This window comes from Amia ocellicauda, chromosome 10, assembly GCF_036373705.1.
Source record: "Amia ocellicauda isolate fAmiCal2 chromosome 10, fAmiCal2.hap1, whole genome shotgun sequence".
Taxonomy (NCBI): domain Eukaryota; kingdom Metazoa; phylum Chordata; class Actinopteri; order Amiiformes; family Amiidae; genus Amia; species Amia ocellicauda.
In genome coordinates this window covers 31,893,638-31,907,370 of record NC_089859.1, presented here as the reverse complement: position 1 = coordinate 31,907,370, position 13,733 = coordinate 31,893,638, and the positions used below count along the sequence as shown (strand labels likewise).

The following is a 13,733-nucleotide window of genomic DNA, read 5'->3' as shown; positions in this document are numbered from 1 at the left end:
AATTTCCTTATACAGTTTAATACTTAGTTTACTGTTAAAAATAATGAAAAGGCTCTGATTTAGGAAATGATTACTTGAATTAAGGGTTCAATTAAATAATTGAGAGCGCAGTTGTAACAAAAAACAGCAGGGCCTGTGTTCTATAAGCTCATACAACATTCTAAGAAGTGTTTTAGAATACATTCAAAATAGCCTACTGGTAAGTGCAGGTACGACATATTTAAAAAATACAATAGCCCATGTCTTTTTCATGTGTTTGATTTTCGGTATGGCGCTTTAGGATTGGAAACGAATGCACTACAGTAAAACCTGTTCCACACAAGCATCTGGTATGTGCAACACAATGTACAGTTGTCCGTCACTATCCAAATCATCTCCACTAACTGTTGCATCACTAGTTTTGCTTGTTGTATCTACATTTCCAATCATCATATATCTAGACTTTTATGGATTTTGGATCCCCCCTTCAAAATTGTATGTATCTTTTTTATTTTTGTATCTTTAAAATTGTGTCTTTGTCGTTGTGCCAAGTAGTCTGTTGCTGCCAAGAATGGAGTGAAGAGGAAAGGGGGGGGGGAGTTCATCCACTGTTGTGGAGCAATGTAGATCAATCATTTGCGCTTCTAATGTGTTTAAGGACATCAACAATACATTACAGCGTGTAAGTTTGGCATCATCATTATTTATATAGATTATATATATATATTAATTATTTATCAAGAGGGAAAGTTAACATACAACATTTACATTTGCTGATGTTTTAAAATTATTATTATTATTGGTGAGAAAACGCAAAGCATCGCATTTACTACTATAGGCTACTACCTGAAATAAACCTATCGACTTGTTTCAAAGTTAGACGTTTAATTAACGATATAATGTCATAATCTGTAGGCTGTACCGTTTGTATCTGTCTGTGGCAGGTTTGCCCTAAGCCTTGGCGCAGGGTGCAGTACCTACAGGACAGCAGCGCGGAGCCAGTCTGCTCTCAGCCTGTGCGATCACAGAGCTGCAAAGGTGCATTTGCACAGATGTCCTGCGTCTTGTCACAAGGCTGGCACAACTTGCCAAAGCTTCTGAGGGCAACGCGAGATGCCACTACGTGCCAGTCCTATTCTGTTCATCTGAACAGCATCGCGATTCTAAAGTTGCTTATGCTGGAGACTGAAAAAAACATCTACTACTTTCTTCTTCTTTTGACTGGTTGCTGAAGTTGATCGGAATAGGATTTAGAAACATGTTTAAAAAAGGAAGCATTCAGAAGAAAATGTGTAGTTCGTGATTAATCCAGGTGTAAGTACATTTGCGTTCGTTTTTGCCCTGCAATTTAAATCAGCACTTTGCTATAGATGCTAGATCTGTTGAGTGTGAAAGATCTGTGAAGGAATAGACTAAGTTGTGGGTTGAGAGTGTGTGCTACTTTAAAAAAAAGAGTGGAACTGAAAATCTGAAATTCATCATAATAGTGTTCTTTTTTTTTTTTTCTTTCCAGTTAAAAGAGTGCTTTTGAACCCGGTGGATTTAGTGCAGAGGTCTGTGAGTAAAATAGAGTGAAATACAAATTACAAAAAGATGGAGAATGTATCGTTCATTCAAAATAACCAGACTATCGGAAACTGGACCGAGCCGAGCACTGAATACAAGGTGGCGAGCACCGTGCTGGTTATCGCCATCTGCGGGATTGGGATTGTGGGCAACATCATGGTGGTTCTGGTGGTACTTACAACCAAACACATGCGGACCCCCACCAACTGCTACCTGGTCAGTCTGGCTGTGGCTGATCTCATGGTGCTGATCGCTGCTGGGCTGCCGAACATCACCGAGAGCTTTTATGGATCCTGGGTCTATGGCTACGTTGGATGCCTGTGTATAACGTATCTCCAGTATCTTGGCATCAATGCCTCCTCTTGTTCCATAACTGCCTTCACCATCGAGCGGTACATCGCAATTTGCCATCCCATTAAAGCCCAGTTTCTCTGTACCCTGTCCAGGGCCAAGAAGATCATCGTGTTTGTCTGGGCTTTCACGTCTTTCTACTGTGTCATGTGGTTTTACCTGTCAGACACCAAGCAGATGATTTACGCAGATGTCACGGTGGTGGTCTGCGCCTACAAAGTGTCCCGAAACCTGTATCTGCCCATCTACTTCTTGGACTTTGCCATCTTTTATGTGGTGCCTTTAATGCTGGCCACGATTCTGTATGGACTGATCGCACGAATCCTGTTCCTGAATCCCATCCCCACAGACCCCAAAGAAAATACCAAGAAGTGGAGAAATGAGAGCAGCCACGCAAACCAGACTTTTAGTTCAAAATGTTCCAGTCGCTGTTCCAGTAGCACAGCATCTTCCCGGAGACAGGTAACAAGCTGAAAAGACAGACACACACATTTGTAATATTTTCTGATTACATAAATCTGTTCTCCTGAGGTTAACTGCCTTGTCTATCATACCCCCCAAATGTGTTACATTAACTTATGTAGTTTAACGTCCCTACATCTCATGTTTTTGGCAACCTGACATCATTTGACAGTAACCACGGGGGGTTTTCTTGTCATTGTCACTCACACACAGTTCACTTTTTGGTGACAAAATGTAACCTTTACTTTACTTAAATAATTAAGTATCAGCTAAAGAAGTGAAGTGAATTACTTATTTAATTCTAATTGTATATAAAATAATACATTCATTCACTCAATTGAAGATGCAATTCTAATAATTCATCTACATATATTATTTTAAATGTGTATTATTTAGATGTTATGGGATATAACAGGAATAATAAGAAAACATTTTTAAAACATTTTTAGTTTAGTCATTACTAAATTGATTATATATTTGTGCAGACCTTTAACATTAACATTAATACATGATCAAATTCTGCAATATGTTGATCAAATATACTGTTGTAGTAATATTGTTCAACATAACATTGTGTTCTCATACAGTTTACTTGAGGTTTGCACTAAGTTTGGTATTTATGCCAGTCTGTCATCTTTATATGAAATTAAAATAAGACATTGAATGCTACCCACATGCACAGTCTTCAGTCCCTGGCATTGTAACGCTGTGCCATGGATATTGGCTCTACAATTAATGAGCTACATCACTGCATCTGGGTCTGGTTGCTCATTCATTGACTAATGCTCATTCATGTCCTTGTGGACCTGTTATACCAGGTCTTGTTCAATGGCATGTTTCCAGATAGCTACTAGGTAATTTCCTTGGTTGTGCATGGATGGCAGAGGTTGATTACTTGGCAGGTTTGCAGATTACTTATTGCTGTAAGTCAATATGTCAATGGGGCTAAATTAGTAGAATGTTCTTTTATTTTTGGACATACAGGTTTAAAAAAACAAACAAAAACATCTGTGGTTGCTGTCAAAATTGGATGTCTAGTTGAAAGTTAAACTCTTGGAGGATGGAAACAAACAGACATGAAAAGCAGAGACCTCATATTATAGAACCCAATAAGGAACAATCTCTGTCAAGTAACCAGTCATTATCTATATAGAGGCATGAAATTAGTACACAGACACTCAAACATTGGGATAATACAACTGATTCGTTTCTAGGGAGTGGTGCATTCTTAATCATTGCAGAGCTCTCACACCAATACAGCTGGCTTCATTCAAGAGCTGAAAATATAATCCAGGAACATGCATTTTTTTCCAAAAGGGATTTGTCTGATAATATTGGGGAACATAAATTATATCATTGTCAAGGAGTACACTTCTAGCTATCTCAGGTGATTGTTGCTGGCTGAGGTCCTGGCATTATAGGGATAGTTGACACATTCCTGGCATTGCTTTGGGATTCTAGGTTGCATGCTTCCATCAACAGAGGTGTATTTCAAGCAATATTTCACAATCTCTTTCAATCAGTACCAGGTCCTTGATAGCTATGCTGAACTGATTTAAATCTGTTATTACACCAGTTTTTCCAGTTCAATCTGATGTGGCCAGATGTGGGAAGTTATTTTTGGCCAGTTCATCTTCTCTCCTCCACCACAGTCTGACTTACAGCGTTATATGTTGCAGTAGAGGATTTCTGCTGGTTTTAGTGGATTTAGTTTTTCCTGACCAATGCTAATTCGCTTTAAAAAAAGCTGTTACACAACAGATTAAATGACGCACACCCGAAACATATTAATGTTCCCTAAGTCACAATTCGACAGTGACCAAGAAGTGTAAACAAATCAAATATCTGTTACTGGTGCACATAATGGTGAGATTTATTTAAATAAATGTGATTCTTACTTCCTGCCCAAATTTCAGGATAATTTCTGAATTCCTTGCCATTGCCCTTGGATGATTACAGTTGTATTTTATATTGCTCTGTTGCCTTTACAAGATTCTTGAGCCTAGCGCCCATGCCAAAAAGTCTAAATCCCTCTTGGAACTGCAGTGTAAGTCTTTCCATCTATGTGATAATGAGATTCAGTCACATGAAACAAAAAGTCAGTATGGGACTTGTCATGGAGTCCCAATATTGTACATTTTTGCTTTGACTTTTGTGACGACTTTGTATCGTTTCCTTCCACTCCAGGTGACCAAGATGTTGGCAGTGGTGGTTGTTTTGTTTGCGCTCTTATGGATGCCCTATCGAACACTAGTTGTGGTCAATTCTTTTCTCACCCAGGCTTACTTAGACACCTGGTTCGTCTTATTCTGCCGAATCTGCATCTACCTTAACAGCGCCATCAATCCCATCATCTACAACGCCATGTCCCAGAAGTTCAGGGCTGCCTTTAAGAAGCTCTGCAAGTGTAAGCAGCAGCATTCTGAGAAGCCAACCACCTACAGCATGGCGCTCAATTATAGTGTGATCAAAGACATTTCCAATGGAGAGAGCCTGGATCACTTCACCACAGAGCTAGATGATATGACCGTCACCGAAGAGTTCCTGCCCAGCAAGAAACTATCATTTGATGACACCTGTCTTTCTGGCAAGGTCACTTTCAGCAAGGCGTAATTTTCGGCATACACACTGGTGAAAATATTTGATTTCATGGGTTAGGTCCTGCTCTTTGATGTTTATTTGTGTGTGTTACCTGTCAAAGCAGTAATGCTGACATTTCTGATGTTGTCCATCAATATGTAATGTTTGAGTTGATTCATATGACAACGTACGTGAGTCTTAGTGGTACTCTAGTAATACTTACCATTGTTGGTGGCTGTGTGGAATATTTGGATGTTGAAGGTTTTAGAGAATTAGATTTTCTTGCTGAAGGCCTCACAGGAATGATAATGCTCACAGATGAAGCAGGGTAAAACTGCCATTTTCACTCAAGTTTGGTTTCCAAATTCAATTTACTATATTGTCCTAAAAAAACACTTTTGTGCTCCTCAATCAAAATGTCATCACAAGTCAAGACAAATGACAAGTGCAGTTGTGCTGCCTGATTAAAATACATTTCTAGTTTATACAACAGCCTTTTCCCCTCCTTCTGTTTCTATCTGCAGTTTAAGGATATATCTTTTTTATCCAAGCTGAATTACTGTAGTACACTGCAGAACATCCTGGAATAACTGGGGATATAGAATCACTTTTTTTGAGCAATCTATCTATTTCTATTTCATTTCTATCCTGAGGTGAATCTTGACTGGAATTGCCAGAGTTGTTGAAGAAGTAAAAGGACTGACACTAACATCACCCCAAAAACAAACTCAAGCTTCCCAACCAGTGACCATTTCTGCTGAGTCTATATTAACCCACACCAGAAATAACCAACTGCGGACTCCCGGACACCATTAGTGACGTACATAATAGCCTGAGTTTAGTGTATGGTTTCTAGGCTTTATAGACTCATATTGTACTGCACAGTTGTTAGTACACATTTGGTGTAATGACATAAGAACACTGGTTGTATTTGTTTTATATTTTTTTGTTATAAGGCACTTCAAAATCAAACATCTAGATGGTGTTTTTTTTAATCAGTGGCCATTTTATTTTACTTCATTTTGAAATAAAACTTGAAGGTAGTCTTTACTATTAGTTTATTTATTTTAAAGCAGACCAAAGACTTTGTGCTGTTGCTGCATATGACTGAGTGATATCCCACAAGACTGGGCTCGCCTCGATACAGCATTGCAGCCTTGGCACTGAATGGTGCCACAGTAAGGGTTGTATATTAATATTGTACATTTCTTGTGAGACACTTAGGGACTACGGATGTTGGAAAATAACCAACAATAGACAGGAGCACATTATTAATCATTCTATACAGAAATAGATGAATATTTAAATTTGCAGAACACTTAACATTCAAGCATTCTCTTATTTAATTTTAAATGGATTTTTGGACAAAAATACAAATTCCTTCTTTCTTTGGAAAAGTATTAGTTAATTGAATTTCTGCCTTGTTTTTCATCTTTTGTATTGGTGACCTAAGATGGCTTGGGGGCAAAATTTTTGAATACACTAAGAATTTACTAAGGATTATCAATGTGGCCTCAATAATTTAGCAACCCTGTAGAGTGCACTTATCAGTGAAATTGGACACCAGACAGGGAGACAGGAGGAATATCTCTTCTGTGTGTCACACATAGTTGGATGAAATACTAATTGCATATTCCAGACTAGGGAAAACTTAAACAGACAAGGGTTTTACACTCCAGTATGCTAGAAGTCAGTTGGAAATAACTGTGTGGCATTTTTACATGTTCCTGTGTCTTTCACCCTTGAGAGAAAACAAGACTAATTAATCCATATTCGTTTTTCTTTCTATATAATACTATACCAAGCAAATGAAGAGTATTTTCATAGGTTCTCTATAGAATGTACCAAGTTTGAAAAGCTGAAGGCTATTGAATGCCTCATTTGTGAGGTGAACAGGGGTAATAATAATGTGGAAAACAAATCATGCTGCAAAATATCAATTCATGGGAAAGACAGGACAATCGCAGACACAGAGAATGCAGTTCTCAATCATAATATACCATTTATGAAATGTCTTAGTAGGAATGAGTTATACTTGTATTTATATTTGCTTGTTTACTATTTATTGACTATATCCTATGTTTAAAAACATTTATCTAAAGTTACAATTACTTGTTTTTCAGTATGCGTATGAGTATGCGAATGTGAATGGCTATGTTTGTTTGCTGCATTTCAAAGCTTTCAATTAATGGTTGTTAATAGCTTCAGTGTATGTACCAATCCTAGAATGTTTCTTTTGTTGTATTAGTTCAGATTGTTTTATCACCAAGTTACACTATTCTTGAGGGACAGTGTACATTAGATGAGGGCTGCAATGGCTGCATTAGATATCACACTTAGGGCTAGTCCAAATCAAAAATTTGACCAACCTGCGAACCCCAAAGTACAAATTTATACCCTATAATTGTAATGTATTGTCATAAAGTAACTTTCTACTATTTATAAAGTGAAATGTGATAGGGTACAACTTCATAATTTGCAATTCATGGATGGGTCAAAGTTATGATCTAGTGTAGCCCTTAATCACTTTCTGTCAGTACACTTTACTCTCTGTGATTCTTGCTGAAAAAATACATTAGGTGTGTCTCTGTAGTAGCAATGCATGTACTGGAGAGAGAATGATATTATTTAAAAAACAAGGACTAGTATTAAGGAAATACTAATCCATCATTGATTTGAATTTTAAAATGCTTTTTTTTCCTAAAAGAAGTGATATTCACATTAGAATACCTTAAATATTCATTAAACATTTTGAAATGTAATTGGTGCAATTGGCTGAGTTAAAATCAGGTCACGCTGTGTAGTGAAACTGCTGTGGACAAACATTTGTAAACTCTTTTATCTTTGCAATGCAAAATGTTTTAATCATCATGCTGATCATGCTATTTCCACCTAGACATTTATTCCCAACACATGTAGTTTTTAGTTATGATAAATATATTGTAAGTCAGCTTTAAGTTATTAAGAAAAAAATATATATATATTTGTTATAGCAGTCTTAATGCGATTTTTAAATAATGTTTTTATATAGAAAAATAAAAAACATATTTTTGGAAAAATGTTTTATGATTATATTTTCAAATATATTAAGTATGGATTTGAAATAATAAGCATATTAAAATACTAAAAATACATGTCATTAAGAATAAAATAATTATATATAGTACATATATGTCCAGAAATGTACTCTGAGCATGACGTAAAGCATTTTACAATGATAAGAAAGGATGTTCTTTAGTCCATGACATTATCCTACTTCAGGAGTTTGTAGTACATAAGACACTAAGAATGGGGTATCTTCACTTTTCAAATCAGCAGACCCATTCACAATTATTAATGTATTTATTGAGTTATTTATTTATACAAAGGTAGGTTCATTGTAATGTTCAATCCCAAGGAAATTTTGATGGACAAGTTCCAATATTTCTAGACAGTCAATGAAAAATACAGTTCTGGAAAGAATTAAGAGACCACTGGAAATGTTTCTAAAATCAGCATCTCTAAATGTATGGCAGCCATTCCACTCCATTCATATTTTTATTTGGAATTTGAAGAAATGTTGTCAGTAGTTTATAGAATAAAACAACAATGTTCATTTTACCCAAACACATACCTATAAATAGTAAAACCTGAGAAACTGATAATTTGGTACCTTATTTTTTCCAGAGCTGTATACAGTTTGAAAACAATTAACTGAGCTTTTTCAAGAGTACAAAATATTTGAATGATCGGTTGACAAACTGTCAAGTAAACAATAGTTTACAGGTCTGTTTTTATCACATCTTGTGATTGCTTTTGTCTGTAATTATTATCAGGTGAGGATCTTTCAGAGACCTTACACTGTCTTCAACAAATCAACATGCTTTCTCTTGCTTAAATTGGTGATTTTACCGTTATAGCATAGCCGTGAGGAATATGAAAATGTACAACTTTGTGTGCGGGAGTATGGAGTATTATGTGACATATACTTTCATTTAAACAAATAACACACAGTGTTAACTAATATTGAATGTGATACATAATAGTTTGTTATGTTTTCAAGTAATAATTCACACAATACTGGCACCACTTCTCTGTTACTAATGCTTGTGTTGATGATTTTCTATTCTGTGTAAAATGTATTTTTCTTTTTTATTGAAAATATATAGATATATTTTTAAATGTGGTGATTAACCAAAACAGTGAAAAAAATGATTGCACACACAAGGTGTGGATAACATGAATGTGCATTCGGTTGTCTTTGTTTTGGACCCTTGAATAGTTAGTAGAGTCCAAATGAGAATATGAGATTTGTTGTAGTTTTTGGTTTTGATAAGTTGAAACTAGAAAAATGGCCTCACAAAAGAAATCTGTCATAGATTTTTTAGGTGTAATTTGTCTCCCACACAACAAAATCAGGTTGAGTTTCTGCCAAATAAATTATATTCAAGCTCTCTGTGTGCCTTGGCAGTATGAACAGAAATCATTCAGGAGTGCCAAGTATATTTAGGCGTTGGCAAAGACCAAGCTATTAAAACTAGTTCACTTGTGTTGTCAAAGCCTTGGTTCTCCATGTGACATTACAGTCCATTTGAGGCAGGTGGATTTTATTTTAAATGGGACTGTTCGCTTTGCACATTACTAATACCAGACAATCTGGATGGCTTCCTGCTATAATTTAACAAAAGCATATGGCATGAAGCCTAACTAGACTGTGAAAATACTTTTCCGTTTTCTGTATCCACCTTAAAATAGTTAACTGTCGTTTGATTATCAACACGGTTCTTGACATGATTTATTGTAATGATGTATTAGTCAGATCACTTCACTGCAGATGTCAAAGAAAATGCAGTTCTGCACTAAATAACACTTGCAAAGTACATGGCATTCACTGGTACTCAGTGACAAATTGATGTAGTCTGTTCTTATCAGACATTCATGTCATTACACCAAGAAACAGGGTGTAAAAAGGCTGTTTAAGGCACAAGTCCAAATTGCACACTTCACTGACAGTATGCATGACTTATGACAACCGAAGGACTGTGTCACTGCATAGGGTGGTCCTGCAATCACAGATATCCAAATCTTTGCAGACCATCCATGATTGAAGGTGAAATCACTTAAATAAAACTTCCACGTTCAAGTGTATTACGTTTCACCAGCACTCAACTGCTGTACCTATTTTGCAGTACTGCTATATGAAGACTTGAAGTCCAAGGCTCATGTGAGTAATGTTTTTCTCCTTGTAGCACTTGCATGAATGTGATGTGGAAATGGCTAAACATTAATGTACCAAGGTTAACTATATTCATATATATTTATTTATTTTTTGTTATATTTTGTTTTTATACTTGTCTAAACTGAATATTCAAAGTATTCAGTAGAGGTTGTATTTTGAATTTCAAAATTATTATTTTCGGTAGATGTTAAATGTTGTTCAAAGTTTGTTCTTGTTTTGTGGAGAAAACTGAATTTCTATGTAAAGTTTTCAGTGTTTCATGGCCAAATATCCATCTTTGGTGGCATTAAAACGGTATTTCGTTTTGTTTTGAAAAATCAGTATTTATCACCCAAATCTCATTTAATTATAGTGTGTTCACTTTGTTCTCTGATGTAGAAAATTATAATGTTTGGGCGATTTGTGAACAGTAACATTTATCACTAGTGTATGAAGCCATAGCCTCATCTCATCCTCAGCTAGAATGTTGTAATTGTTTCATGTATTCATGCAGAAAAAGTATTTATTATTTTGTTTTAGTTTGGTGGGGACTCAATTCTCACAATAATATCATCTTCATTTTTAGCAATGTGCAACTAATTTACCCTTAATGTGTTGTGCACAATGCCCTGTGAAATGAAACAGCTCCAGGGTTCGGTGATGTGAATAGTGTCTGGTGAGATTCTTTTCTTTTGCAAGAGTCAACTAAGGAAATATAATTGTGCTGAGTATGGTATTACCTGTTTCTGCATGAGTACAGCTATAGTAAGGTGTTCTGTGGTGTCTGCAAACAAACTGAATTTACGAAGCTATATTTAACTGCACTGAGTAACTAACTAGCATTATTGATATCTATTTTAAAAGGTTGCATTTCAAACCCAAACTGAATACTTATATGTGCACTGTAAACTGATTGGTTGTTGTTTGCTGTAATTTGGTTTTGTAGCCACCTTTAATAAAATGGTTCCTAATGTTTTGGTGTCTCTTTATAAACCACCCACCTCAAACCATTGTATAATCAGCTAATTATTCCTTTCTACACAAAGTGTTTTAAATTCCAGAACGATGAAGAATTGAATTTCTTAGCCATTCCCACTATACATCTATTTAGAAATCATTACATATTTTCTAGCATCGGCATACCCAGAGGCATTCTATATGAAACAGTGTGGCAATATCTGTACAGTTGCATTTCTTTTCAAGACTTTAAACATCTTCTGTGATTGTTTCTAAAGAAATAATACTTTCAGTTTGTTTCAGTATGTGAACAGGTTATTTATTAGGTTAATTGCTTTTTTGCAATTTTTGCAAATGTATTACTCAGCCTCCATTCACATGTAACTGAAATACTTTTCTAAGTCTTTACAAAGTAATATGTGAAGCCCCATTTTCTACACTTAAACACCATTTACATTTTTTACTACAATGGTTAGTTGGTAATGTGTGAGCCCAAATTTCTGTACTTCTTTGCTCACGGTGCACATTTAAATGGGCATCATTGAAGACATTTCCCCATTGGATATATCAGTTTAGAGACTTGGGGAACCATCTATACATGATGCTTTACAAATCTTGCAAAAATCTTCAAAATATATTTGTAGGGGCTTATCTTAGATGGAGTACTACAGCTTTAGGAACCTTGTAGATGCTCGATTTCCTACTGCCCAAGCAACCAGAACTCCCATTGCTTCGGTGAGCCATTTTGGGAGAGCCATAGAAATCAACTGACAGTCTCAACTCTGTTCAGTCAACTGGAATGTTTACAGTTGTCTCTAGGCCATATCAATATTAGACCAACTCTGACACTATTTAATTGATTATTAATAATAGTACTACTAATAATATAACCATTTCAGATCTACAGTGCATCCGGAAAGTATTCACAGCGCTTCACTTTTTCCACATTTTGTTATGTTACAGCCTTATTCCAAAATGGATTAAATTCATTAGAAGTTTGTTTGAAATCTTTGCAAATTTATTAAAAATAAAAAACAAAAAAAGCACATGTACATAAGTATTCACAGCCTTTGCCATGACACTCAAAATTGAGCTCAGGTGCATCCTGTTTCCACTGATCATCCTTGAGATGTTTCTACAACTTGATTGGAGTCCACCTGTGGTAATCAGTTGATTGGACATGATTTGGAAAGGCACACACCTGTCTATATAAGGTCCCACAGTTAACAGTGTATGTCAGAGCACAAACCAAGCCATGAAGTCCAAGGAATTGTCTGTAGACCGCTGAGACAGGATTGTATCGAGGCACAGATCTAGGGAAGGGTACAGAAAAATGTCTACAGCATTGAAGGTCCCAATGAGCACAGTGGCCTCCATCATCCGTAAATGGAAGAAGTTTGGAACCACCAGGACTCTTCCTAGAGCTGGCCGCCCGGCCAAACTGAGCGATCGGGGGAGAAGGGCCTTAGTCAGGGAGGTGACCAAGAACCCGATGGTCACTCTGACAGAGCTCCAGTGTGTCTCTGTGGAGAGAGGAGAACCTTCCAGAAGAACAACCATCTCTGCAGCACCCCACCAATCAGGCCTGTATGGTAGAGTGGCCAGACGGAAGCCACCCCTCAGTAAAAGGCACATGACCGCCTGCCTGGAGTTTGCCAAAAGGCACCTGAAGGACTCTCGGACCCTAAGAAACAGTGATTGAACTCTTTGGCCTGAATGGCAAGCATCATGTCTGGAGGAAACCAGTGAAGCATGGTGGTGGCAGCATCATGCTGTGGGGATGTTTTTCAGCGGCAGGAACTGGGAGACTAGTCAGGATCGAGGGAAAGATGAATGCAGCAATGTACAGAGACATCCTTAATGAAAACCTGCTCCAGACTCCAGAGCAATCTGGACCTCAGACTGGGGCGAAGGTTCATCTTCCAACAGGACAACGACCCTAAGCACACAGCCAAGATAACAAAGGAGTGGCTACAGGACAACTCTGTGAATGTCCTTGAGTGGCCCAGCCAGAGCCCAGACTTGAACTCGACTGAACATCTCTGGATAGATCTGAAAATGGCTGTGCACTGACGCTCCCCATCCAACCTGATGGAGCTTGAGAGGTCCTGCAAAGAAGAATGTGGAGAAACTGCCCAAAAATAGGTGTGCCAAGCTTGTAGCATCATACTCAAAAAGACTTGAGGCTGTAATTGGTGCCAAAGGTGCTTCAACAAAGTATTGAGCAAAGGCTGTGAATACTTATGTACAAGTGCTTTTTTTGTTTTTTATTTTTAATACATTTGCAAAGATTTCAAACAAACTTCTTTCATGTTGTCATTATGGGGTATTGTTTGTAGAATTTTGAGGAAAATTTATTTAATCCATTTTGGAATAAGGCTGTAACATAACAAAATGTGGAAAAAGTGAAGCGCTGTGAATACTTTCCGGATGCACTGTAGAATCTCTGGAGCTTTTCTAACACTTATATGCTAAGCTGTGTACCCTAATGTATTCATTAAAAATATATAAAACCATTGGTTGTGAGTATAAGCAGTAAATGCTTGTGGTCTTTTTGTTTTTAGATGGTTTTATTTTTCATAGGTATTTGGTTTACATTTGAGACCAATGCTACAGGCCCTGCAATTTGGTTTGCTTTGAT

General features: G+C 36.8%; 1 protein-coding gene across 1 annotated transcript; it reads left to right on the top strand.

The window, feature by feature from the left end:
* The first annotated feature begins 919 nt into the window (after positions 1-919).
* On the top strand, positions 920-7,884 carry LOC136760517 (thyrotropin-releasing hormone receptor-like). The gene is made up of 2 exons (XM_066715957.1): positions 920-2,358; positions 4,546-7,884. Exons 1-2 carry the CDS (start codon positions 1,573-1,575, stop codon positions 4,969-4,971), a joined length of 1,212 nt encoding a protein of 403 aa, XP_066572054.1. The 5' UTR covers positions 920-1,572; the 3' UTR covers positions 4,972-7,884.
* The last annotated feature ends 5,849 nt before the right edge of the window (positions 7,885-13,733 follow it).

Excerpts from the sequence above, each read along its gene's own strand:
- LOC136760517 (XM_066715957.1), top strand. The coding sequence starts at position 1,573 with ATGGAGAATGTATCGTTCATTCAAAATAACCAGACTATCGGAAACTGG. Across the intron at positions 2,359-4,545 it reads CAGCATCTTCCCGGAGACAG|GTGACCAAGATGTTGGCAGT; the intron begins GTAACAAGCTGA and ends CTTCCACTCCAG.